The sequence below is a fragment of the Gorilla gorilla genome, chromosome 1 (assembly GCF_029281585.2).
Source record: "Gorilla gorilla gorilla isolate KB3781 chromosome 1, NHGRI_mGorGor1-v2.1_pri, whole genome shotgun sequence".
NCBI classification, from domain to species: domain Eukaryota; kingdom Metazoa; phylum Chordata; class Mammalia; order Primates; family Hominidae; genus Gorilla; species Gorilla gorilla.
Window position 1 is genome coordinate 215,711,164 of NC_073224.2, and position 27,462 is coordinate 215,738,625.

At 55.1% G+C, this 27,462-nt stretch overlaps 1 protein-coding gene across 2 annotated transcripts in view; it reads left to right on the plus strand.

Annotated features, from left to right (window-relative positions):
• Positions 1–9,643: 9,643 nt before the first annotated feature.
• The window catches only part of MYOM3 (myomesin 3), a 56,741-nt gene continuing 38,922 nt past the window's right edge, over positions 9,644–27,462 (plus strand). The window contains exons 1-8 of one of the 2 annotated variants that reach the window (XM_004024914.5): positions 9,644–10,185; positions 13,571–13,749; positions 14,152–14,232; positions 14,993–15,152; positions 16,155–16,312; positions 22,877–22,972; positions 24,639–24,727; positions 27,153–27,197. In XM_004024914.5, coding sequence (XP_004024963.4) covers positions 13,589–13,749; positions 14,152–14,232; positions 14,993–15,152; positions 16,155–16,312; positions 22,877–22,972; positions 24,639–24,727; positions 27,153–27,197 — 790 coding nt within the window. In that variant the 5' untranslated portion in view covers positions 9,644–10,185; positions 13,571–13,588. The remainder of the gene's footprint in view (positions 10,186–13,570; positions 13,750–14,151; positions 14,233–14,992; positions 15,153–16,154; positions 16,313–22,876; positions 22,973–24,638; positions 24,728–27,152; positions 27,198–27,462) is intronic. The other variant, XM_055387734.2, reaches the window with a different exon arrangement.

Sequence of the window (27,462 nt, forward strand, 5' to 3'; positions counted from 1 at the left end):
CCTGTTGTGATTTTTTTTTTAAACTACGTTACACAAGGAGTGACCCCCTCCCCCAATTCGGATTGGCTTCAGACACACCTGGCATTTTCTCATGGGCTTAAATGACCTGGATTTCCTCAGGACAGGCAAAGCCAGAGGGGTCCGGGGTGGGAAAGAGGAGGGACTGCAGGGCCTTCTAGAGACAAGAGTTCAGAGACAAATGATGTGGAACCTTCTCCCTGAGATCGTAGGCAGAAGCCATTGTGGGTGGCAGTGGTAATCTCAGACGGCCTCTGTCCATCCAGGCTCCCTGATCCCCCACAGAGGCAGTGTTGCACACTCTGTGCTCTCAGACTGCTGCCATACCCTCTGTATCACTGCATCTCAGACGACCCCTACCTTGAGGAAGCCAAAGCCCAGAGGGAGAGGGGACCTACCTGAGATCCCACTATTGAGGCTGTGACAGAGTTGGAGTGCAAACCTAGGGCTTTGTGTCCTCATCGAGAGAGGAAGCTTTCCACACCTGCTTGGATTCTTGGAGGATGAGACTAGTGGAGGCTAAGGAGGGGAGGCCTCCTAATGGGGTCCCCAAGAGAAAAGTGCTCCTGGTCACCTTGCTCCAAAGTCTTTTTGTTTTTTTTGTTTTTTTTTTTCCTTTTGGAGAAAGGGTCTCACCCTGTGGCCTAGGCTGGAGTGCAGTGGCGTGAACACAGTTCACTGCAGCCTTGACCTTCTGGACTCAAGTGATCGTCCTACTTCAGCCTCCTGAGTAGCTGGGACTACAGGTGCATGCCACCATGCCCAGATAATTTTTGGTATTTTTGGTAGAGACGGGGTTTCGCCATGTTGCCCAGGCTGGTCTTGAACTCATGGGCTCAAGTGATTGTCTTGCCTCAGCCTCCCAAGTAGTTGGAATTACAGGCGTGAGCCACCACACCTGCCCTCCAAAGCCTTTTCTCAACATTTCTGAGAAAGGGGATGGAACACCAGTCGCCTCAGAGGGACCCTTCCCAGAGTGGACAGTGTCCTTCTCTTCCCAGCTACATCTCCTCTTCTCTTCCCCACCCCTCCCCTTTCCTGGGACACAGTGACAGGTGGTGGTGTTCTTATCTGATGGTAATTAATGTTTAACATCTCCTCGGTGTCACTGGTTTAGACCCAACACCTCCGTGCAGAGGGATGGGTCTACCTGGACAGCCCCCCCAGCCCATTCACCCCTCCATGGCAGCCAAGTCAGCCGGATGACGGCTCCCCTCTCCCCACCCAGGGCAAACAAGTCTACTTCCTGTTGCTTGGGTCACACTTGGCCAAAGGTTAACTGTCTTCACCTTGTTTATTAGTGAAAAACAACCTAACAGGTGGACTATTCTCACCAAGTGAGACCCGGGAGCTACAGAAGTTTTTATTAAGACCAGGCGCAGTGGCTCACACCTGTAATCCCAGCACTTTGGGAGGCCAAGGTGGGTGGATCACCTGAGGTTGGGAGTTCCAGACCAGTCTGGCCAACATGATGAGAACCCCTCTCTACTAAAAGCACAAAATTAGCTGGGCATGGTGGTGGGCGCCTGTAATCCCAGCTGCTTGGGAGGCTGAGGCAGGAGGATCACTTGAACCCGGGTGGCGGGGTTTGCAGTGAGCCAAAATCCAGCCATTGCACTCCAGCCTGGGCAACAGAGCGAGACTCCATCTCAAAAAAGAAGATTTTTTAATTAAAAGCCATAAATATCTCTTCCAACTCACAGTAACATGAAGCTCTTTGCCCTCCTCCGGGTGACAAACATTTCAGAAATGATTCTGGGAGGGTGGAGTCTGAGTGTCTGAAGAGAGGGGTGGATGGCTTCGAGTCTGTGACTCATCCCTCCTCAGGTTGGCCCTGTCTGCACTGAGGGGCGGGGACCAGACTGCATGACCCCTGAGGTCCCATGCCTCCCAGGCAGCCCAGGCCTGCAGATGGAGCTGGAACCAGCCAGAAGGCAGAGCGTCCGCATACCCTGGAGCTGGCTGGGGACCTCATCATTCCTGAGAGTCCTGGGTCCGATCCCATTTCCAGGAATCTCCACAGCCCCACCCTGCCCAGCAAGAGAGGTGATTCTCCAAGTTGTCACTTGCCTACAAGGTATGGCACAGTCAAGCCCAGGAATAAATGACTAGTAATATAATAGTAGCAGTAGCCAAAGTCATAAGAAAGAGAAGAAGTCAACCGTGTTGCTTGGCCATTATGTACTTGATCATTCATCCTCCTGGTACCCTTCTCTCCATGATAGGTTGTATTATTGATATTTCGCAAAGGAGGAAAATGTGGCTCAGAGAGATTACTTGCCCTAGTTCATGAAAATACTCTGGGAAGCTTACTAAAAATACAGCTTCCCCAACCCCACCCTGGACCTGCTAAACTCACAGTTTCTAGGAATCTGGTTGTTTGTTTTTGAGGCAGAGCCTCACTTTGTTACCCAGGCTGGATTGCAGTAGCATGATCACAGCTCACTGCAGCCTCCACCTCCCCTGGCTCAGGTGATCCTCTCACCTCAGCCTCCCAAGTAGCTGGGACTACAAACACCCACCGCCATGCCTGCTAACTTTTGTATTTTTTGTATTTTTGTCAACAGGTTTCACCCTGTTGACCAGGCTAGCCTCAAACTCCTGGACCCAAGTGATCCTCCGCCTTGGCCTCCCAAAGTGCTGGGGGGTATCTGCATTTTTCATAAACTTCTTTGGTGATTCCTCTGAAGCAAGTTGAGGGAACAGTGCCGTTACACCATCACTTTCTCTCTCCATAGCCTCAAATCAGCGCCCTAGAGGGACCCCCATTACACCCGCTGTTGCAACAGAGTTGAGGATGGGGGTACTGCATGGCTGTGATGCCTGCAAACCTCTGACCTCCCAAGCTCCCGACTCTAGGAACATACAGGGCTTGCCTGAGTTTCCACCCAGAGAATTGGACCAGCAGGACTGGAGCTCCTCCAGATTCCCAGACAGCCAGAGCCTCTGTCCCTCCCAAGTCTGAGTGTCAACCTGGACAGGGAGACTATGGCCTGATGTCACCAATGCTTGTCCCCTGTTGCTGTCCCCACCTGCATTCCAGACCATGGGACAGAAACAATAAGCTGAGGCAGGTATAGCCAGAGAGATGGAGGCAGCCCCCACCTCCCCTGCTGGTGCTGACGCTCATGAGACAACTCTGAGACCCCAGAGCTGCTGCTCAGACCCTTTGGCTACTTGAGCCCATTTTCCCTTCCCACTCTAAGGAGGAAGGGGGAGTAAGGAAGATATGCTTTGGCCAGTCCGTATGAGAAGAACAGCAGTTGCAATTAACTGGAATGCAAGAGCGACAGAGGGAGGGACGGGAGACTGAAGCAGGTACAGTGTTGCCACAGGCGGGGAGAAAGCCACAGGCTTGGTTGCTGTTGGAGAAACAGCATGGAGGTTCAGAGCAGTCAGTTTGTTCTTAACGGTCATAAGTCCAGGGAAGGGAATAAAACAGAAAAGAAGGCAAGGGGAGAAAGAAGAAAGATGAGCCAGGTACTATAGTAGGTATTTTACACATTTAACCTTATCTGAGTCTCCCAGCCGTTCTGCAAGATAGGCAATTGCTATAGTCTGAATGTTGGAGTCCCCCCAAAATTTATATGTTGAAACTTCATGTAATAGTAGCAAGAGGTGAGCCCTTTGGGAGGCCATGAAGGCTATGCCCTCAATAATGGGATCAAGAGGCCAGCATGGTGGTGATTCAAGCCAGTAATCCCAGCACTTTGGGAGGCCAAGGTGGGAAGATCCCTTGAGGCCAGGAGTTTGAGACCAGCCTGGGCATCATAGTGAGACCCTGTCTCTACAAAAAATGCAAAAATTAGCCTGGTGTGGTGGTGCGTGCCTGTAGTTCCAGCTACTCTGGAGGCTGAGGTAAGAGGATCACTTAAGCCCAAGAGGTTGAGGCTGCAGTGAGCCATGACTGCACCACTGCACTCCAGTCTGGGCAACAGAGCAAGATCCTGTCTCGGGGAAAAAAATAAAAATGGAATGGGATTAATGCCCTTATAAAAGAGGTTGAAGAGAGTGCCGTAGCCCCTTCCACCACATGAGGACTCCACAAGAGGCACCATCTATGAGGCAGATAGCAAGTCCTCACCAGACACTGAATCTGCTAGCACGTTGATCTTGAACTTCTTGGTCTCCAGAACCGTAAGAAATAAACTTTTATTATTTATAAATGACCCTGTCTAATGTATTTTGTTGTAGCAGCTCAAACGAACTAAGACAGTAACCATTCACTGATTCATTTTTCTTTTTTTTTTTTGAGACGGAGTCTCTCTCTGGTCTCCCAGACTGGAGTGCAGTGGCGCCATCTCAGCTCACTGCAAGCTCTGCCTCCCGGATTCATGCCATTCTCCTAACTCAGCCTCCTGAGTAGCTGGGACTACAGGCGCCCACCACCACGACCTGCTAATTTTTTGTATTTTAGTAGAGACAGGGTTTCACCTTGTTAGCCAGGATGGTCTCGATTTCCTGACCTCATGATCCACCTGCCTCGGCCTCCCAAAGTGCTCAGATTACAGGCGTGAGCTACCGCGCCCAGCCCACTGATTCATTTGTAAATAAATGTGAATTGAGGGCCAGGTGTATGCCAAGCACTGTTCTCGGGGGTAGGCATATGGTCGGGCAGGCAAGTTCTCTGCTATCTTGGAATGTGTCCTCCACCTACAGAGAAAGAAACTGAGGCCCAGAAAGGAGGCCAAGGTCCCCCTGTTAGTGATTGAAGCACCAGAGGTTGGGATTTAAACCAAGGCTTGTATAACATCAAGTCATCTAATCTCTCTGTTCAGCCGCATGACCTTAGGGTTGGCCATGTTTACAGAGGTTCCAGTGATGACTGAGTGCTTCACTGGGGTGAGGTCAACAAAGGGATACATGGGAATCCCACCCCCAGAAGCATGGGGTAAGAGAAAGCCATCAGCATTCCTAGAGCTTTCATTTAGCAAACGTCTGTCCGGGGCCAGACGCTGTGCTGGAGGTTTCACAGTTCTTGGTTAAACATTTTCTTTTCTTTTCTATTCTTTTTTCTTTTCTTTTCTTTTTGAGACAAAGTTTCATTCCTGTCACCCAGGCTGGAGTGCAATGGCGCCATCTCAGCTCACTGCAACGTCCACCTCCTGGGTTCAAGCGATTCTCCTGCCTCAGCCTCCCAAGCAGCTGGGATTACAGGCACCCCCCACCACACCCGGCTAATTTTTGTATTTTTAGTAGAGACGGGGTTTCATCATGTTGGCCAGGCTGGTCACGAACTCCTGACCTCAGGTGATCCACCTGCCTTGGCCTCCCAAAGTGATGGGATTACAGGTGTGGGCCATCATGCCCAGCCTGATTGAACATTTTCAATCAGACAGCAAAGTGGAAATTGTTGTCTTCAACTGTACAGATAATCAAACCACACTGGCTGAGTGCCTTCCCCAAGGTCATCCAGCTAATAAGTGGTGGGACTGAATTGAAAGCCTAGGCCGGTTTGACTCCAGGATGCACCCTGTATCTCCAGTGCACCTTCATTCATCTCCCCAGACTGCCTTGGGAGGATGGGGCTAGAGGACCTGTTTATTTTTTATTTATTTATTTTTTTAATTGATCATTCTTGGGTGTTTCTCGCAGAGGGGGATTTGGCAGGGTTACAGGACAATAGTGGAGGGAAGGTCAGCAGATAAGCAAGTGAACAAAGTTCTCTGGTTTTCCTAGGCAGAGGACCCTGCGGCCTTCCGCAGTGTTTGTGTCCCTGGGTACTTGAGATTAGGGAGTGGTGATGGCTCTTAACGAGCATGCTGCCTTCAAGCATCTGTTTAACAAAGCACATCTTGCACCGCCCTTAATCCATTCAACCCTGAGTGGATACAGCACATGTTTCAGAGAGCACAGGGTTGGGGGTAGGGTCACAGATCAACAGGATCCCAAGGCAGAAGAATTTTTTCTTAGTACAGAACAAAATGAAAAGACTCCCATGTCCACCTCCCTCCACACAGACACGGCAACCATCCGACTTCTCAATCCTTTCCCCACCTTTCCCCCCTTTCCATTCCACAAAACCGCCATTGTCATCATGGCCCGCTCTCAATGAGCTGTTGGGCACACCTCCAAGACCGGGTGGTGGCCGGGCAGGGGGGCTCCTCACTTCCCAGCAGGGGCGGCTGGGCAGAGGTGCCCCTCACCTCCCGGACGGGGTGGCTGGCCGGGCAGGGGGCTGACCCCCCCCACCTCCCTCCTGGACGGGGCGGCTGGCCGGGCAGAGGGGCTCCTCACTTCCCAGTAGGGGCGGCCGGGCAGAGGCGCCCCTCACCTCCCGGATGGGGCGGCTGGCCAGGCGGGGGGCCGAACCCCCACCTCCCTCCCGGACAGGGCGGCAGGCTGGGCGGTGGGCTGACCCCCCCACCTCCCTCCCGGACGGGGCGGCTGGCCGGGCTGAGGGGCTCCTCACTTCCCAGTAGGGGCGGCCGGGCAGAGGCGCCCCTCACCTCCCGGACGGGGCGGCTGGCCAGGCGGGGGGCTGACCCCCCCACCTCCCTCCCGGACGGAGCGGCTGGCCGGGCAGAAGGGCTCCTCACTTCCCAGTAGGGGCGGCCGGGCAGAGGCGCCCCTCACCTCCCGGACGGGGCGGCTGGCCAGGCGGGGGGCTAACCCCCCCCACCTCCCTCCCGGACGGGGCGGCTGGCCGGGCGGGGGGCTGGCCCCCCCACCTCCCTCCCAGACGGGGCGGCTGGCCGGGCGGGGGAGCTCCTCACTTCCCAGTAGGGGCGGCCGGGCAGAGGCGCCCCTCACCTCCCGGACGGGGCGGCTGGCCGGGCGGGGGGGCTCCTCACTTCCCAGTAGGGGCGGCCGGGCAGAGGTGCCCCTCACCTCCCGGACGGGGCGGCTGGCCAGGCGGGGGGCTAACCCCCCCACCGCCCTCCTGGACGGAGCGGCTGGCCGGGCAGAGGGGCTCCTCACTTCCCAGTAGGGGCGGCCGGGCAGAGGCGCCCCTCACCTCTCGGACCGGGTGGCCGGCCAGGCGGGCCGAACCCCCACCTCCCTCCCGGACAGGGCGGCAGGCTGGGCGGTGGGCTAACCCCCCCACCTCCCTCCCGGACGGGGGCAGCTGGCCGGGCGGGGGGCTGGCCCCCCCACCTCCCTCCCGGACGCGGTGGCTGCCGGGCGGAGATGCTCCTCACTTCCCAGACGGGGTGGCTGCTGGGCGGAGGGGCTCCTCACTTCTCCGGCGGGGCGGCTGCCGGGCGGAGGGGCTCCTCACTTCTCAGACGGGGCGGTTGCCAGGCAGAGGGTCTCCTCACTTCTCAGACGGGGCGGCCGGGCAGAGACGCTCCTCACCTCCTGGACGGGGCGGCAGGGCAGAGGTGCTCCCCACATCTCAGACGATGGGCGGCCGGGCAGAGACGCTCCTCACTTCCCAGATGTGATGGTGGCCAGGAAGAGGCGCTCCTTGTTTTCTAGATGGGATGGCGGCCGGGCAGAGACGCTCCTCACTTTCCAGACTGGGCAGCCAGGCAGAGGGGCTCCTCACATCCCGGACGATGGGCGGCCAGGCAGAGACGCTCCTCACTTCCCAGACGGGGCGGCAGCCGGGCAGAGGCTGCAATCTCGGCACTTTGGGAGGCCAAGGCAGGCGGCTGGGAGGTGGTTGTAGCAGGCCGAGATCACGCCACTGCACTCCAGCCTGGGCACCATTGAGCACCGAGTGAACGAGACTCCGTCTGTAATCCTGGCACCTCGGGAGGCCGAGGCTGGCCGATCACTCGCAGTTAGGAGCTGGGGACCAGCCCGGCCAACACAGCGAAACCCCGTCTCCACCAAAAAAATACGAAAACCAGTCAGGCGGGGCGGCGCGCGCCTGCAATCGCAGGCACTCGGCAGGTTGAGGCAGGAGAATCAGGCAGGGAGGTTGCAGTGAGCTGAGATGGCAGCAGCACCGTCCAGCCTCTGCTCGGCATCAGAGGGAGACCGCGGAGAGGCAGGGGCAGGGGCAGGGGCAGGGGCAGGGGCGGAGGCGGAGGCGGAGGCGGAGGCGGAGGCGGAGGCGGAGGCGGAGGCGGAGGCAGAGGCAGAGGCAGAGCGAGGACCTGTTTAAATGACTGTCTCCTGCTCTGTTGGAAGCCCAAAGCCCTCTTTGCTGTTCGTACGGATTCACTAACACTCACCCCTCACAGCAAATGTATGAAGATGAGTCTTGGAAAGCCCTTGTTCGATTGGGTCAATAGAAGATGGGAGAGAAATGTTCTCTCCCAAAAGATGCTGTAAGAGAGAGCCACAGAAGAGCTTAGAAAGGGGTTTTCAAATAGGGCAGGGGATTCAGATTTTGCGTGCAGAGTTCACTTGTGCTCTCTCTCTCCTTCTCTCCAGTGAGGAGTCCCCGAGGCACCAGCAAGAGTGACAGGTGTAGTGTGGGTGGCCACCTGAGGTCGCAGGAAGGGGTGAGGGAGGGAAGCTGTGCTCTCTGGCTAGGGGCCGGTACAGCCTTCCCCTCACCGGCTCATCCTCTGAGACTCGACCCAGGTGCACCTTCCTGATCACCTCCTGTCGTAAGTGCCTGACTTCCCCTGTAGGTTAGGGCCTGGCATAGGGTAGGTGCCAATGAACGTGAGGGGGAAAGAATTGAGACTGAGGGAATGGCAGGAGAGGGCAAAGGGTGGGAAGAGGTGTGGTGCCAAACACCTATTAACCTCAGTAGGGAAGGCACCAGGTTTGAGAGGCCAAAGAAAAGATCCATAGCCAGCAAACGAAACATGGGGGTTTCAGGAGGCGGAGGTTGCAGTGAGCTGAGATCATGCCACTGCACTCCAGCCTGGACAACAAAGTGAGACTCTGACTCAAGAAGGAAAGAAAGAAGGAAAGAAAGAAAGAGAGAGAGAGAAGGAAGGAAGGAAGGAAGGAAGGAGGGAGGGAAAGAAGGAAGGAAGGAAGGAAAGAGAAAGAAGGAAGGAAGGAAGGAAAGAGAAAGAAAGAGAAAGAAAGAAAGGGAGAGAAGGAAGGGAAGGAAGGAAAGGAAGGAACGTGGGGGTTTGTTAGGGGCTTGCCTACAGGAGAGAGAGTCCACTGGTGGTGAACTGGACAGGAGAACCGCCTTACATACAGAAATGGTCCAGGGGCGGCAGGCTGGACAACATACCAGTGGCGGCCGACTGCGCAGGAAAACCTCAGCCCCTTGCAAACAGCATGCAGTTTATAGAGCATTTTCACTTAATACCATCCCCTAATGACCTCCACCTGGCAATCTTCATTTAACCCAAAACTCAGGGCCTTAATCCCCTGTATGGCCAGTGTTCCACCGGAAGGGACGGGACAGGGGCTCAGATATTAATTGTAGGTAAGAAACGGGTTGGCTACTCCCCAGATTCCTTAGCTCGGAACGCATATTCAGGTCTTCCACACAGGGTCATTCTTGGGGTGTGCTTCAGTTATCCCTGTCAGGTGCGTTTACCCTATAAGAGGGCCCTGCAGTGGCCACTCTGGCGGCCTCAGCAGTTTGCACAGTGAAGCAGTAGGTGGCTCCCCAGCTCCTCCTGCCTGCACCACACCACACACACATGACTGTGGTCAGGGCGGGGGCCGTGTAGTAACTACCGGAGTGGTGGAGGGACCAGGAGCCACACATTGCTGTTTTAGCCAGTGACAACTTCTGAGCACGAAACACTCACTTTTAGGTCAGATTCCTTCCTCCGTCTTCATGAAGTCCAGGTGCCCAGTCTCACTGTCTCCGTTTTTCAGAAGGCAGTCAGTTCAGGGAAGCTGAGCGCCTCCCCCAGGGCACCCAGTCAGCCAGGGCAGAATTCAGATCAGAACTCCCGACAGCTGAGAACGCCGCATGGGATCTGCCCTGCATACGACCATGCCTGAGCCGTTCCCTCCTTTCCATTTTAACAGGGGCTCGGGTTGGGCAGAAAGGACCCAGCTGAGAGGAGGAGCAGTGTGGGGGGACGCGGGGGACAGCTCCACCTGTCGCTGCTGCCCAGCAGGCTGGAGACACGGAATGGCCCCTCCCCTTGGCCCCCCGTCCCCCATGCCATAGTTCTCATCCATTGTCATCGTACCGTCTCAGCGCTGCTATATTTAAGACAGTGCAGTCTCCGGGATCGCATTCTTCTCCCGGTGCCCGCTGAGCCGAGGGCAAGAAGAGAACAAGGACCCTCTCAGCCTCAGGAATCTTCTCCCCAGAGGCTCCTAAGTGGGCACACTGCTTCTGTGAGTCACCCCCGGAAATCAGGGTGGGGGAGGGGTGCCTCCTAAGAGTCAGCCACTGGGGAGTGATATCTGTGGGTGCATGTGTGTGTGTGTGCACGTGTGTATGTTTGTGTGTATGTGTGTTGTGTGTTGTGAAAGGAGCCTGGGAAATTTGTGCTGAGGCAGCACCCAAGTGAAAATGGGAGGGGATTCCGGAAACCCCTGCCCCATCCCACTGTTCTGTGTGGCCCTGAGTCTTCTGAGAGCTGAGCTGTCTGTGATGTGAAAGTTGAAAAAAAAAAAAAGAGTGGGGGCTGCCCTGGGAACTGGAGTCTTTCCTGCGATGGAGCAGCTATAAGCAGGAGCCAGGCTAAGCTGGCAAGTTTCACGAACTTAGAGCGGAGCTGGCTGAGCCCGGCTTGGCCAACCCCACAGGCAGGGGAAGAGAGCGAGCCCTCGGATCCCAAATCTTAGAGCTGGAAGGGATTTCATCCAGTGCCTGGCAGGAAACCGAGGCCCAGACGGGAAAGGAGTTGCCTCAGCTCATGACTGGCAAGGGCAGGATTCGGCCTCGCGGAAGCTGGTGGAGCCACTGGCTAAGAACACGTCCCAGCCTGTGCCACCCGCCGCCTGCAGGATGTGTCTCTGCTCCCAGCCACCATCCGCCCCCATCGCAGCTCCTGGAGGGGTCTTGGCTCAACTGCTGTGCATTCCTCTTTCCCTCCTGAAGAAGGGGAGAGGCCTCCTCGGCAGATGGAGGCTTGGGAGGAAAGCAGAGGGGCATAGGGAAGGCCACGCAGTGGGACCTCTGGCCCAGATTTTTGCACCCCAAGAAAGGGAAGCGGGGGCAGTTTCCCCTCCACGCAGGTACACACAGTGTTCTGGGAAGAGGCACCCTGGTCCTTTGGGAAAGGGCAGGGAGGCCGCAAACTTGTCCCTGCTTAATCCCATGCATCAGTCAGTGCTTTAAAAAGAATTGGTAGCTCATCCGCTAAAGCCAGGGGTCTGGTTGCTGGAGGCCCCGAGGTCAGGACCGAGCGCCAGGCCCCTGCCTGCTGTGCTAATCGGGAACAGAGCATCCAGGGGAAGGGAGCCAGTGGCTGGTGCCAGGGAATGTTAACTCTCAGCCACTGGAGCCAGGGCCATCGTGTCCCAGGAAAGCTGGGGCAGAGTGGGGGGTCCTTGCTCCACCTAGGGTGGTACCCAGCAGCTCTCCTCCTGGGCCATGAGGAAGAAAGAGCAGAATGAGCAGGGCTAGCCACTTCTTTGGGTGCAAAGAGAACTTCTTCCATCGGGAGGGAGTGATACGAAGCCAAAGAGGGTGACTGTCCCATTATGTCATTTGAGATGATTAGCAGGAGCCCAGGGAGCTTTAGGGGCAGCCCTTGGTCCCAGCTAACCCTGCAGCCATCCATTCTCTTTTTCCTGATGCCCACAACTGCAGACACCCAAAAGGAGCAAACTTCTAGGAATTAGAAGGGGTAAAAGCCCACTAAGACTGACCCTCCACAGCCCGAGCCCCAGACACCTCCACCACATGCCCCTTCCAGGCCAACGGCTCTCCAATAAAGCCAGTGGGCTCACCTTCCATGCCATGGACTTAGAGAAATGGTCACCTAGGTGCCGTGTTCACATCCAGGCAGAAGACAGCCTACACATGCACGCACACACACACATACACACACATGCACGCGCACACACACACACACACGTTGCCACCTCCAGCAGGATCCTCTAGAGAGGCAGGGGCCAGACAGAGCTGACCCCACAGAAGCTGACAGGAGCAGGCCAAGGCAGGCGGTTGCCCCTCTTCTGTTTCCATCCCCACGCCTGGGCAGGAACCCTCCCATGCCAGAAGCCTGCAGACCAGGATTCCCACCTGGAGGAGGTGTGAAAGCCATTCCAGGGATTCCAGCTTTAGCATCAGGGGGGCCCTCAGAGACCCAGCAGTGACTGAAGCCCGGATATGAGAAAACTCAGTGCAAAAACCCACAGCCAGCGGGCACACGGGCCTCCCACACCCCTCGTTTGCCTCTCCATATCCATGGATCCGCTTCCTGAGCCTCCCCTGGGTCAATCTGATCCGGCCCCACTGGGCACCATCACAGGCCTAGACTTGAGCCTCGGGAATGCAAAGGAGATGTGTACATTGCAATCCCCTTATAAAGAGAAAGGCCCTGTGGCCCACCGTGTCCCCAACCTCGGCCACGGCCTGGCCTTGAATGGACATATGACATAGAGGTCAGAAGGGCTAGGGGTTGGGCTAGGGATTGGCTGCCAGTCATGGCCCCACCATCATGCTGGGTGACCTTGAGCAAGTACTGCCCCTGTTCATCAGTAAAATGGGATAATAATGGTGCTGTCCTCATTTGGGTTATTGCAGGGACTGGGGATAATGCATTTGAAAACTAACATGGGCCTGGAACATAGTAAGTTCTCACTATTGTTACTTTTAATTCACTTACAGTCTTGTTGAACAGTCAAGATGCACAGATACAAAATAATTACATAGAGAAAGCATTGTCTGAATCAATGCTAAATTGTGGAGTGCTAGAAAATAAGTACAAAAGAAATTAGAAGAGGGAAAATTCTAGGTGGCCTGTAGTCTTTCTGCAAGGCTTCTTAGAAAAATAATGCTAATGCCTAACACTTATGTTGTACTTACTAAGCCCCAAGCACTCATCTAACCTTCACAACTACCCTGGGAGGTTGGTAGACTCATTTTACAGATGAGGAAACAAAGTCATGAGTCTTTCCCAAGGTTACACACTTGAAAGCTGGGATAAGGAGCTGGGATCACACCCTGTGGGCTGGACTCAGAGTCTCTCTGCTAATTAGCATGCCCTCAGTTGGGGTTTGAAGCATGACTAGAGCTAAGCGGGCCAGGAGGAGGGGAAGGGTGTGCCGGGAGAGGAAACCAGCATGGGCAAAGGCTCAGAGGTAGGACTGAGCATGGCCAGTGCAGGAAGAATGGGGACGCCTGCCCGTCCTGAGTCATAGACACAGCCGTGGACATCACAGTTTCAATTACTCATTGTCTGGGGAGCTGAGGCCCATAGAAGGGAAAACCTTGCCGCAGATCATACAGTGAGACAAGGGCTGGGCTGCAGCTGGAAGCAGCTGGAAGCAGCTAGAAGCCAGGGCCCTGCTCCCTAACGTGGGGGCTCTGCTCACTCAGCTGGGGAGCACATGGGGTGGAGGAGAAGCCTGGCTCAGAGCCCAAAGCCTGCCTCTGTCACCTTGGACAGGTCCCTCTCCCTCTCAGACCTCAGTTTCCCTGTCTGCCCACTGCAGAGAGGACACCCCCACCCCCCATCCTGCCAGCCTCCTAGAGATGTTGGGAAGACTGCATGGGAGCGGATAGGCGGGCACCTGGTGGAATGACCGTGGACCTTGGCCTTGACAGGTTGTTGCTCTTGTAGCCATGACTCTGCCGCACAGCTTGGGAGGTGCGGGGGAGCCCCGGCCTCCCCAGGCCATGGAGGTTCACAGGCTGGAGCACCGGCAGGAGGAGGAGCAGAAGGAGGAGCGGCAGCACAGCCTGCGCATGGGCTCCTCTGTGCGGAGGTGGACCTTCCGCAGCAGGTGGGAGCCACAGGGTCCCCGCCCAGCCACTGCCCTGTTCCCAGGGGCCCCAGTCTGAGGAGGGAGGCCCAGCCTAACCCTCTGGAGGCTCCAACCTGATGGGGGGAGGGACATCCCTGCTTTCTGAACCCCCTGTCTGAGGGGGGAGACACAATTGGCTCTCTGGAGACCCCCATGTGATGGAAGAGGCACAGCCCTGTCCTCTGGAAACCCTGCTTGAGGAGGGAAGCACGTTCAGGGTTGGGGGGATGCAGCCTTGCTTTCTGAGACCCCAGTAGGAGGAGGGAGGCACAGCCCTGCCTGCTGGTGCCCTGAGGCTGAGGTGGGCAGATGCAGCCCTAATCTCAGGGAGCCCCCAGTCAATCCTGCAGGAGCCATTCACTCCCCTCCTTCTGGGAGCAGCGAAGAAGAACATGAGTTCAGCGCCGCGGACTACGCCCTGGCAGCAGCCCTGGCTCTGACGGCCTCCTCCGAGCTGTCTTGGTGAGTGAGAGAAGCTTCCCAGGGAGCCGTGGCTGAGGAGGTGCCATCCTGTCCAGTCCCCGGCCTCCCTGCTGGCCTTTCACCCCGAGTGTAAAGAACCTGCCCAAAATCCCACATCTAGAATAAGGGTCTAGACAGGAGTTTAAGCCCAGGGCTACCTGCCCGCAAAGCCCACATGCCACCCTCTGGAAGGGTGCATGTGTCATAGCGGGGGACTGTTCCCAAGGAAGAGGGTAGGAGCCTACTTCACCAACAGACTTCTGGGCTTCACGTGGTGGGGGAGGGGGCTAAGAATGGGACAGAAGGAGCAAGTAAACCAGGCCCCAGTTTCCCACAAGGCCAGAGACTGAGGAGGCCTCTGAGTGTGCCGGTGTGGAGAGGCAGCGTCTGGCTTGGGGCAGGGCCCTGGGCTAGGAGACTTGGGTGGTGGTCCTGGCTGACCTGAAGCAAGTTGCTAAGCCTCAGTCCCTGCCCTATAAAATAGGGACACTAAGGCCTGGCCACTTGGCTGTCGTGAAAACAAGATGAACAAAGGTTTGTGAAAGAGCCTTGAAAACAATGAAAACAGTCAACTATTAAGGACCGACTGCAAGCAGGGCCCTTCCAGGCTGTTTTGGAGGCAAGGGAAGATGCAAAATCATGCATGTCCTCCAAAAGTTTAAAGCATCCTGGCACTGCTGGGCACAGGGAATGGAACTGGCCAGGATGCCCCAGGCACCCCCCATCCCTGCCTGAGCCCCGATGGCCTCTGTCACGGCAGGGAAGCCCAACTGAGACGCCAGACCTCTGCCGTGGAGCTGGAGGAGCGAGGGCAGAAGCGGGTGGGCTTCGGCAATGACTGGGAGAGGACTGAGATCGCTTTCCTGCAGACCCACCGGCTGCTGCGCCAGAGGCGGGACTGGAAGCTGCTGAGGCAGCGGGTAAGGGGGTGGGCCGTGGAGCCCCAGGGCCTGGGACCTGCGACGCACCACTTGCTGCCATCCTCACCCCCTTCCCAAGAGGCGGGACATCCAGGGCAGAGTCCAGGCTTTGGGTTTGCATCTGATGCCCCTACATTCCAGTGGTGTGACCCTGGGCAAGCGCATCCCTGTTACTGAGCCTCAGTGTTCTCATCTGTAAAATAGGGCTGGGCACAGTGGCTCATGCCTGTAACCCCAGCACTTTGGGAGGCCAAGGTAGGCGGATCACCTGAGGTCAGGAGTTCGAGACCAGCCTGGCCAACACGGTGAAATCCTGTATCTACTAAAAATACAAAAATTACCTGGGCCTGTAATCCCAGCTACTCGGGAGGCTGAGGCAGGAGAATCGCTTGAACCTGAGAGGCAGAGGTTTCAGTGATCCAAGATCACACCACTGCACTCCAGCCTGGGCTACAGAGTGAGATTCCATCTTAAAAAATAATAATAATAAAAATAAAGAAAATAGACGTCATTGTAAAAATTCTCAGTGCTGAGGTGGGATTTAAGTGAGACTGGGTTTGGAAAGTGACTTTCCCATTGCCTAGAACACAGAAGACCCTCAGGAAACGCTAGCCCTGATGAGTATCAGGATTTGAGCCACTCTCCACGCTCCCTCCCCAGCTCCCACTTACACAGGCTTTCTCAGTGCCGTGTCTTTCACCCCCACACCCGCACACCCCCACAGTGGGTGAGGGATTTTGTTATCATCTCCATTTTACCGATAAGGACACTGAGGACCTGCCTATGGTCCCACAGCTAGTCAATACCTTGACCCCAGGCCAGCTGGCTCCAAAGCCCATGCTCTGCCCACAGTGCCACCCTGCTCAGCTAGGGGAGGGGACCGGGAACTCCAGCTCATGTGGGTCTAACTACAGAGTCTGGGTGTCAGTGGGGAGGTAATGGCAAAGATGGCAGAGAGGTGGTCCCTGGCTCACAGCGTCATACACCTCCTCCCGCCTCCAGACAGAGGAGAAGGTCCAGGAGGCCAAGGAGCTGAGGGAGCTGTGCTCCGGCCGTGGGCCCTGGTTCTGGATCCCTCTTCGCTCCCACGCCGTCTGGGAGCACACCACGGTCCTGCTGACCTGCACTGTCCAGGCCTCACCACCACCCCAGGTCACCTGGTAAGCCGCTGGGGCAGGAAGGGGTTCTGGGCCTCTGGGGTCACAAGTGAGTTCCTCACATCCAATACTTCTGCCAGGACTTCTTGTTGCAGACCTGTGAACCCTGAGCTCTGTCCACCCACCGAATAGAGCAGCTGCTGGGGAACCAGGCCTGGGTTACTTTTTTTAGAGGCGGGGCCTCGCTCAGGCTGCAGTGTGCAGTGGAGTAATCATAGCTCACTGCAGTCTTGACTCCTGGGCTCAAGTGATCCTCCCATCTCAGCCTCCCAAGTAGCTGGGACCACAGGCACAAGCCACCACGCCCAGCTTAGGCCTGGGTTATTCTTAGCTGCCCCGCAGCCAGCCTGGGGCTGAAAGACTGGGCCCCTGGGGAGACAGCCCTCATAAAAATATGATTCTGGTCTCATGAGAAGGCAGGTGCTGCAAGCTGGGCGTCTCCAGGGTTGAGGATGATGGTGAGAGGCAGGACAGGGGCCAAGTAGCAGGGAGGAGGTGGGCGGGGCAGGGAGAAGATGGGAAGGGAAGGGCCTACGGAGAAGGAGCTCACACCTGTAGCGAGAACCTTGTGTTCCCAGCCTCGCTTTCTGCCTCTCTCCTCACTCAGCGTGAGGTCTCAGCCATGCCTCTTAAACTGCCTGGTCCTGACTCCATTTCCTGTTCTGAAGAGTGGATTGAAGACCTCCTGTCCGGCTTGCATGTGATGAGAACTTAACGCCACAACAGCTTGGAAACCTCAGGGCTTGAAGGGGGCTGGGAAAGCAGGAGATGCCCTTCCTGGGAGGGGAACCATGGCAGAATCCCAGAGGCTAGGCCTCGCCTGGGGAGGGGCGGGGCAGGGGCAGGGGTCTCCTGCACAGGCACACATTGGAGTAGGCATGGCCGTGGCCCAGGTCTCAGTCTCACCACAGAAGGAGACGTGTCATTCACATGGCTAAGCTACTCTTTCCTGAGATCCCCCTGGGTCTAAGGCCCATTGCCCAGTACCCTGGGGGATGAGGAAGGGCTTTCAACAAATATTTACTGAGGGTGTCATCTATCCCAGGACCTGACTGAGGCACTGGGGCACACAAATAACCAAACAAGCCCAGGCCCACCTCCAGCACTTTGGGAAGCCAAGGAGGGAGGACCACTTGAACCCAGGAATTTGAGAACATCCTGGGCAGCTGGCGAGACCCCATCTCTACAGGAAATTTAAAAATTAGCTGGGCATGTGGCCTGCACCTGTAGTCCCAGCTACTTGGGAAACCCTGTCTCTACTAAAAATACAAAAATTAGCTGGGTGTGGTGGCGGGTGCCTGTAATCCCAGCTACTTGGGAGGCTGAGACAAGAGAATCGCTTGAACCTGGGAGGCGGAGGTTGCAGTGAGCCGAGATTGTGCCACTGCACTTCAGCCTGGGTGACAGAACAGGACTCTGTCTCAAAAAAAAGAAAAGAAATAACCAGACACAATCTCACCTTCAAGGAATTAACTGTTAGCCCAGAAAAGAAACATCAACACACAAAGAAGTATACTCGTGGGTGATATTTGAGATCAAAGAGTCTGGGTGAAAAGGAAGAAGGAGCTACCTCAGCCCATAGAATCCAGGAAGGCTTCTCAGAAGAGGTTGCCTATGAGCCAGATCTTGACAGGGAACAGCCTATGGTCTAGCAGGAGAGAGAACAGAGGCACAAATAATGGAAAACACAAAGGAAAACAGCAGCCTCTTATATTTGAATCCACGTCACACTGACCCAAAACTTCACTTGCATTTGAGCATCAGGGCCATTCATGAGATAGGAACTATTATGCCTATTTCACAGGTAAGGATATCAAGGCTCAGAGAGGTAGTGTGACTTATCTAAGGTCATACAGCCAATGTGAGTCAGGATTCAAACTCAGGTCTCCTGCCTCTAAGCGTATAACTCTTTCAGCTGGCCTAGAAAGTAGGAGCGTGATTATTACTGCTGTGGGATAATTAAGGAATCAGAGAGATGGAGGGGTTGAAGAGGAATTATTTAATTATTTAGGTGCACCAACCCAGTCGGATTAACATCCAAAGGACTGAGCCCTGAACAAAGAGTCAAGCTACCTTTTAAGCATTTTGTGGGGCAGGGGGAGATCTGTGCAGGGGGATGCATATTACAGAAGCATGAAACAAGGACAGTTATTCAGTTAAGACATGCATTACATCATTTCTTACTTTTCAAGGAAAAACATGTTTTACAACTTGAGTTTATCTGCCTAGTGACCTTGCAGCTGCACAGCCAGAGAGACAAGGTCTTCACAATGCCTGGGAAAGGGAGAGATAAGGCTCACTAGCCACAGAAAAACAGGCAGTTAATTTTTAAAGGACTTCAGCTCTTTCTCTTCCTCAGGGGAAATTGGGTTTTCTTACATACAACTGAGTTTTTGCTCACACATTCTTTACTTTATTTTAATTCCTGTTCCATTACAAGTGTTACTTTCCTTAAAGCACATACAATGCTTCAGAAGACAAAGAAATAGAAATCACTCAGGCCAGGAGCAATCAAGAAAGGATCTTGAGGGAGCTGGCCTCAGGGCTGGTCATTCCCAGCTGGCATTTATTCCAAAAACTATGCCAAGTACCTTGCTGGGCACTGGGATGCTGTGGGGACTGGGCGGTCCCTGCACGCAAGTTGCTGATTCCACTAGGAGGACTGCTCCCAGCGCTGGCCAGGCCAAGTGGAGGTTAGCAACTCAGCCGTCCTCCCCGCAGCCAAGCTCTGCTCGGCCCTGGCACTGAGGACCACATTGAAGGCATTCTTGGAAGCCTCTTGGGAGTTGTTTCTACCCCTGCCAACGAGGTTGCCACAACAGGGAGCTGAGCATTCCTGACAAGTGGCAGAAGCCAAGCCCAGGTCCACCTCCAGCCTGGGCAACTCAGGTGGCCCCTGGCACTCCTGGCTTGGTGGATCTGGTTTTCCATCATCAATCACATCAGGCAGGGCCACATGTTGCCCCAGGACTGACCTCCAGAGGTTCCGTCCAGCCCCAGGGCTGGAGGAATATTCCAGCTCACCTGTTAGGCAAGTCTATTCATTCAATGATTATCATTATTATTATTTAGAAATAAGGTCTCACTCTGTTGCCAGGCTGGAGTGCAGTGGTGCAGTCACAGCTCACTGCAGCCTCAACTTCCTGGGCTCAAGCGATCCTCCTACCTCAGCCTCCCAAGTAGCTGGGACCACAGTCATGTACCCCCACACCTGGCTAACTTTTCAATTTTTTTGTAGACAGAGTCTCACTATGTTGCCAGGCTGTCTCGAACTCCTGGCCTCAAGTAGTCCTCCCATCTCAGTCTCCCAAAGCTCTGGGAATACGGGCATGAGCCACTATGCCTGGTCTTATTTTCTTTTTTTAAAGCAATCTTTTTTTCTTTTTAAGATGGAGTCTCATTCTGTTGCCCAGGCTGGAGTGCAGTGGCGCAATCTCAGTTCACTGCAGCCTCCGCCTCCCAGGTTCAAGCAATTCTCCTGCCTCAGCCTCCAAAGTAGCTGGGATTACAGGCACCCACCACCACGCCCAGCTAAATTTTTCTGTGTATTTTTAGTAGAGATGGGGTTTCACCATTTTGGCCAGGCTAGTCTGGAACTCCTGACTTCAAGTGATCCGCCCGCCTCGACCTCCCTAAAACATTCTTAAAAAGTAAAATCGAACACCAAAATATGTGAGGCCAAAAAAAAGATTTAGATAAATAACAGAAATCTCACTCCTTTTGAGGTCCTTGCAGAGCCAGACCCTGCTCAGGCCCCTCACTTCCCCTGTCCCAGTCAAGCTTGTTTTGTCACTGGCTGCCACTTCGGGTGGTCCTTTGCTTGTGCCTTCAAGGGCCTGACTGCACAGGCGGACACTAAGGCCCAGAGAGAGGGAGGGGTGAGCGTTGAGGTCTCCAGCTGTCTCGGCCATGCCAGAGCCACAGCAGCTGCTTTTTCCAGGAAAAGCAGAGCTGGCTAGGCTGAGGTGTCTGGAATCTTCCCGACAGGTGTGTGGTAGGGGGCCTAACCCTGGCCCCCAGGCCTGGAGAGCTGGAGAGATTGGGCACCCAGATTAGGCAACACCCTCCCTGTGGGAGGTTTAGCTGAGCTCCTTTCAGGAGGGGGCCAGGCTGGGGGCTGCATGGTGGGGCATGGGTGTGGTTGTGTTTGGTTGCCCTGGAGACAAACAGGGCATGGGTGAGGCCAGGTCCAGGGAAGGATGCAGGCTGAGGCTGGGGTGCCCTCTCTCTGGGAGGCCTCCTCTTCAACCTCAGCCACCCACACAGGGCAGAGAGAAGCATTCATCCCATGAGGCTCCATTCCATGGCTTCAGGGACACAGAGGCCCAGAGAGGGGTATGGAGTTGCCTAAGGTCACACAGCAAGCTGTGTCAAAATCCAGGCCTCCTAAGTGTCACTCACCCTCACTCCTCAGCCCCTACTCCTTAGACTTCCAGGACCCCAGGCCACCCCACTGTCCTGTTCACACAACAGGGGGAACAAGACCCAAGTTCACAGAAAATGAGGGCAGCATCCAGGGCAGGGCAATCGCTTGACTACCCTTGGGAATCACCAGAGGACATTAAGAAAAACAAATTTTTTTTTTGAGACAGGGTCTTGCTCTATCACCCAGGCTGTAGTGCAGTGGCACAATCATGGTTTGCTACAGCCTCAGACTCCTGGCCTCAAGCAGTCCTCCTGCCTCAGCCTCCTGAGTAGCTAGGATGACAGGCACACCCCACCACACCCAGCTAATTATTTTAGAGAATATTTTGTAAAGACGGGGTCTTGCTATGTTGCCCAGGCTGATCTTAAACTCCTGGCCTCAAGCAATCCTCCAGCCTTGGCCTCCCAAAGTGTTGGGATTACAGGCATGAGCCACCGCATACGACCTCACCAGGGGATTTTCAAAATACTGATCCCAGGGTATTAATATACTGATCCCAGGGTCTAACCCCCCCGGAATTCTGATTTCATTGATTTGGGATGCAGCCTGGACCTGGAGTTTTGTTTTGTTTTTAATGGCTTAAATAAGCTAGAAGCTTGTTTTCTTCCATCTAAACGTCTGGATGCAGACGGCACAGACCTGCTGCACAGATTCCCCAGGGAATGAGCTTCTCCAGATCACTACTGGAGAGGCAGCCCTGAACTTCGGCATGTGAGACAGCCGCCGGCACCTCCCTGTTCCTGCCAAGGACAGAGGGAACAATGATGTGAAAGGGGGCAAAGGGTGTCATCAGGAGCAGCCACATGACTCTTGTCCCCGCTTGCTGTTGACAATGCTAAGTCATATGGCCACACCGAGCAGAAAGAGAGGCAAGGAGATACGTCATATATTGGGTGGCCCATGGGTAAATTCTGTTTCCCCCGAGAATGGCTATTGGAGAATAATTAGCAGTTTCCGATACAAATTCCCACAGCCGTATGTTCAAAAACTGAACATGGAGATTTTTTCCTTTTTTTTCTTTTCTTTTTTGAGACGGAGTCTCGCTCTGTTGCCCAGGCTGGAGTGCAGTGGCGCCATCTCTGCTCACTGCAAGCTCCGCCCCCTGTGTTCACGTCATTCTCCTGCCTCAACCTCCCGAGTAGCTGGGACTACCGGCGCCCGCCACCACGCCCGACTAATGTTTTTGTATTTTTAGGAGAGACGGGGTTTCACAGTGTTTGCCAGGATAGTCTCGAGCTCCTGACCTCGTGATCCGCCCGCCTCAGCCTCCCAAAGTGCTGGGATTACAGGCGTGAGCCACCGTGCCCGGCCTGGACATGGAGATTTTTGAAAGCTTCTCCGGCTATTGTAATGAGAGCCAAAATGAAGAATAGCCATCCTCGGGGGTTGGGAAGAGCGGCAGGGGTCTGGTGTTCCTTCCACGGCAAGCCCCTTCGGAGGGAAGGGAAAAGCTGGGGCCTGGTCCTAGGGTGCCCCTGGGGATGGCTTGGTAGGGGGAGGGGCAGCTGCCCTTAATTACAGGCTCCCTCTTCTCTGCCCCCAGAAGGGAAATAAACCCTTGAGCACCTGCGGTGTGTGGGCACAGGGGAAAGGCTTTATAAGCCCATCCCATTCAATTGTCACAGCAGTCCTGTGAGGCCAGTGTTCTCATACCCCCATTTCACGAGTCAGGACAACTGAGGCTCAGAGTGGCGTAAGTGCTGCTCCAATCGCACAGGCAAGTAAGCAACACAAAACTGCAACTGGAGGCCAGGCGCGGTGGTTCACGCCTATAATCTTAGCACTTTAGGAGGCTGAGGCGGGCGGATCACCTGAGGTCAGGAATTCGAGACCAGCCTAGCCAACATGGGGAAACTCCGTCTCTACTAAAAATACAAAAATTAGCCGGGCGTTGTGGAAGGAGTCTGTAATCCCAACTACTCAGGAGGCTGAGGCAGGGAGAACTGCTTGAACCCAAGAGGTGGAGGTTGCAGTGAGCTGAGATTGTACTACTGCGCTCCAGCCTGGGTGACAAAGCAAAACTCCGTCTCAAAAAAAACAAAACAAAACAAAAACCTGCAGCTGGAATCCCCATCCGAGAGGCTCCTGACCCCTCCCGCTTGGAACCACCCTGCCTGCCACAGACCGCTATGTCCCCACAGGTACAAAAATGACACACGGATTGATCCCCGCCTCTTTCCTGCCGGAAAATACCGAATCACCAACAACTACGGGCTGCTGTCCCTGGAGATTAGGAGGTGAGTCTGGAGACCTGGAGAGACCTATGACCCCAGGCCCTGCCACCGCCGAGGCCAGAGCAGGATCCCAAACCCTTCCTCGGAGCTGCGGCCCAAGTTCACCTCCTTCAGAAGTCTCTAGGGTGCTGGTCAAAATACTGATTCCTGGGACAGGACAGACCCTCCCCCCACCCCCAGAGATTCAGATTAAGCAGGTCTGGAATGGAGCCCAGGAATTAATATTTAACACACACACCCACCATGTGATTCCGATGCCTTGAGATACACGGTGAGAAATTTGGACTCAGAGGCTGGCCGTGAGGACTGGACGCTGAACTAGGCATGCTGGGAAGGCTCCTTGTGGGGGAGAGAAAAATACCATAATACGCACACATATGCACCTATGCACACACATATGCACACACGCACATACACAGTGCTCACACATGAGCTTATGTACACAAACATACACATGTGAGGGGAAGCAGTGACATGGGAGAGAGTTCAGCCTTTCAGGAGATGGTGAGTCCTAAGCATGGTTTTGAGGGAAGAGGCAGGGCGCATGTGGGGAGGCCACACGGGAATATGAGTGCAGTTCTCCCCAAGGCCTGTGTCACTCATCATTCATATCAGCTGCCACATGCTGAGTTCCTCCCAGGTGCCAGGCCCTGTGCTGGGTGCTTTTCACATACGATCCATAATCCCTGCCACCATGCTTGAGGGAAGCACCCCATGTCGCAGGTGATGAAACAGGCTCAGAAAGTTAAGGGTCTTGTACAGCTACTATGCGACAGGGCCTGGCGTGAGCCATTTCTCTCTATCTGGGTTGTTTCCCAAACACCAAACCCTCCACCTCAACCAACCCAGGCCTCAGAGACACAAAGATAAGCAGAACACTCATCTTACCCTTCAGAAGTGGGGAGACATAAATATCTGACTATATAAGGGAGGTGCCCCATGGACTCCACAATCGAGGAAGGTGCGCAGGCCCAGGGGGACCTCCGGGGCAGGCGGGAGTGGCCCTGGAAGCAAGAGGGGTTCCTGCACTGAGTGACCAGGGGCAAAAAGGAGACACCAAGGGGCCTCTGCTTGTTAATGGGGCCAGAGGTGCCACATCCGACCACCTCCTCTCTGTCACCAGGGTGTCCCTGGGATGGAGCTGGCCCAGGCTTCCACTGGGAACATGACAGGGTTGGCCTGGTTGGTGGTGAGACCCACACCTAAGACTGGGAACATCTGGGTGTCTGGCTCAGTTCTACCCAGATTGCAGCCTGCCTTGACCAAGTTTGTCTGCTGCTCTCTGAGAAAGGAAGAGGCTCCCGCTCCAGGATCCTTGTTTGAAGCTGAGTTGAATTCCATTTGCTCTGTGACTCTGGGAAAGTCACTTAACCTCTCTGATCCTCCACAGTCAGCAATAACTGCAATGTGGCATGTCATATTTTTAAAGCATTTTCTCCTGAGACGGTTTAGGTGGTGTCGTGTCCCCAGTTTTTCAGAGGACACCGAAGCATGGAAAGGTGCAGTGGCCAACCAGAAAACACACAGCTTTTCAGAGATAATGACCAAAGTCTCTTCCTGGCACCGTGAGGCTTTCCTTAGTTCCAGCCTTTCCCACCCACACAGGGGACTTGTGTTTCCCATGGAGCCCAGCAGTCTTGGGAGGAACTTCTCCGTTTCTCCTTTTCAGATGCACCATTGAGGACTCAGCAACTTACACTGTGCGAGTGAAGAATGCCTACGGCCAGGCCTCCTCCTTCGCCAAAGTCCTCGTCCGCAGTAAGTCCTCCCATCCCCAACAGGCACTCCGGGCCACAGCAAACCCAAGCTGGGCAGACAAGGACATGGGTCCACGTGAGACCTGAGGAAGGGCCATAGGCACAAGGCTGTCCAGCCTGGCATTGGGTGACCAGGGCAGCCCTGGAGACTCCCGCTTTCCTGGGGGCCTTCGCAGCAAGCAATAGTCTCCTCCATCAGCCTGGCATGGGCTGATGGTGGAAGGCGAGTGAGGCAGGATCACCTGTCCCTGTGGGTTGGTGTCAAGAGCAACTGGGAGATGGGAAGGGAACTGACCTCTCCTGAGTCTTCACTGTGTGCCAGACACCCTTGATAGTACCTGATTCCATCCTGAGCCAGCCGGTGGCAGGGCTGGGACTTGAACTCAACTCTCTCTGTAGAGTCATCACTGGCATGGTGGGCACCTTTGTGTGAACTGAATGGATGAATTAGCGAAAGGGGCCCCTTTTCTGCAGGCAGGTGCAGCTCCCACTCCAGGGCACATGGCTTGGCAAATGGAAAACAGACTGAATTTTAGCCCCCAAGTTGCTCTCTCAGCCCCTTTGCACAGAGCACAACCTACACAGTTGTTCAAGGCGAACCCACCTGCCCGCCATGCCAAAGAGCATGCTTGGCCCACCGGATTGCGCTTAGGTTGGGATCCATCTCAGGGCCTCTGGGAGGGTGGTCTGGCCCCACCAACCCTGCTGACGGGTCCTCAGGGGCAAAAGCCAAACCCCAGCAACCCACCTGACCCCCACTGCCCCATGTGGGTCCTTTTGCACATTTTCCAGCTGGGCTTGGGCCCCTCCTGGAGGTCACCCCATGGGCATCTGAAATCACAGCATAAAGCAGGTAGACACTCAGGAGTCAGCCAGACCCGAGTTCACATCCTGGCTCTGCTGCCAACTGGCTGTGTAAATCTGGGAAGCCACCTCACTTCCCTGAGCCTCTATTTCCTCATCTGTGAAAGGGAGAATCCTACAATCCTACCACCTCTCTCAGATGCCCGAGTTGATTAAATGAGATGATACGTATAAGCCTTGGCATGTGGTACCCATTCCCATGACCAGGGCAGGGCACTGCCCAAGAGGGGTCACACCTTTGGGCCCAGAAGAATGCCGTGCCCTGAGTTCCAGGACCCCTGGGAGAGAGAAGCCCACGTGTGCACACATACACACACACACACACACACACATGTGCACTCATACACACACTCCTGAGGCAGCTGTCTTGGGCAGTAGACAGGTGGATCCCAGGCCACCCTCCCTGCCTCTCATCAGAACTTGTTAAACTGTCCTGCACAGCCCTCTCCACCCACTGTCCTGTTCCCTAAATAGCTCTTACGAGGCAGATCCTGCTGCCAGGCCCAGCTCTTGTGCAGAAATTTGAGCTGTCCCCATAGGCCGTGCCCAGAGTCAAGCCCAAGGTCAGGGACTGGGGCCCTGCCTCCCTCTGCCCACCCATCCTTCCCACCACTCCTTCCAGATCCCTGTCCCTCTCTCCATCAAGGCTGGCAACTCCAGGGTCCACCAGGCTTGCTCTTGGCCCCAGACTCCAGCCAACCCCCTGCTTCTCCTACTCTACTCACCGCCACTACCATCCTCTTCTCTGCTTTCATCTCCGTGGCCACTTGGGTGATTTTAGTGGCCTGGGGGACAGGAGCCCTGAGTTCCAATCCTGACTCTTCCACTGACCTGTGTGATCTCGGGCAGCCTCCTGCCCTTCTCTGGACCTTGCTCAGGAAGGGCCTTTCCAGGGACCAGTGTCATGTCATAGCTTCAGGCTGCTGGGGTGTTGTCTGGACGGCTGTGCCTCAGTTTTCTCATCTGTTTGAGAGGATAATAATAGTACCAACTGACAGGGCTGTTGTGAAGATAGAATGAGTCAATGTGTTTATGTGTTTAATTGGCTCGTTCAATCCTCACAGCGTGGAGCGAGCACTGTGTGAGTGAGAGCTGCTGTTACTATTCTCTGGTGGTCTGTGGCAACATTACCTTGGATTTCACCCTTCAGCCCCTGGATGCCTCTCAGTGCTGCCCCTCCCCCACCACTCTCCCTGATCCCACCAGAAATCCCCGCGTCTCTGACCGGGCTTGACCGCTGTGAAGACAGTGCATAATCCTGGGGGCAAGTTTGGGTAGGGAAAGGAAACCAGCATGTATTGAGAACCTGCCATGTGTCAGGCTATGGCTGGGGGCTTGATTCATGTGAACCCGCTCGTTCCTTGCTCCAGGTAGGAATTACTGTCCCATTTTACTGCTGAAGAAACTGAGGCACAGAGAGGTGAAAGAACTTTCCCAAAGCCACAAGGGGAAGCCACCAACAGACCAGGACTCAAACTCATTTCCAAAGCCCATGTCCCCAAAATAGCGTAGGAATGTGGGCTCTGAACCTTCTCCAACTCTGTTTGCCTTTGGTTTTTCAGCTTACCTGGGGAAGGATGCTGGCTTCGATTCAGAGATCTTCAAAAGTAAGTCGGCTGGGGGAGAATGGGACCTGGGATTCTTTGCTCAGGCTTCGCTCCCCCACCCCCACGGTCCCTGTTTAGAATATAGCCATCCCCTGCCCATAAAAGAACGTCCACCGGGGTTTGTCTATGAGCTGGTAACACCTGCACCTGACTTCTAAAGGCCGCAGGGTACCCCAGAGCTGTCCCCAGCTGCTGAGCTGTCCTCTGACCTAAACTGGGTTCGAAAGGCAAAGCCAGAAAAACCAACGGACTTGGCCTTGGGATG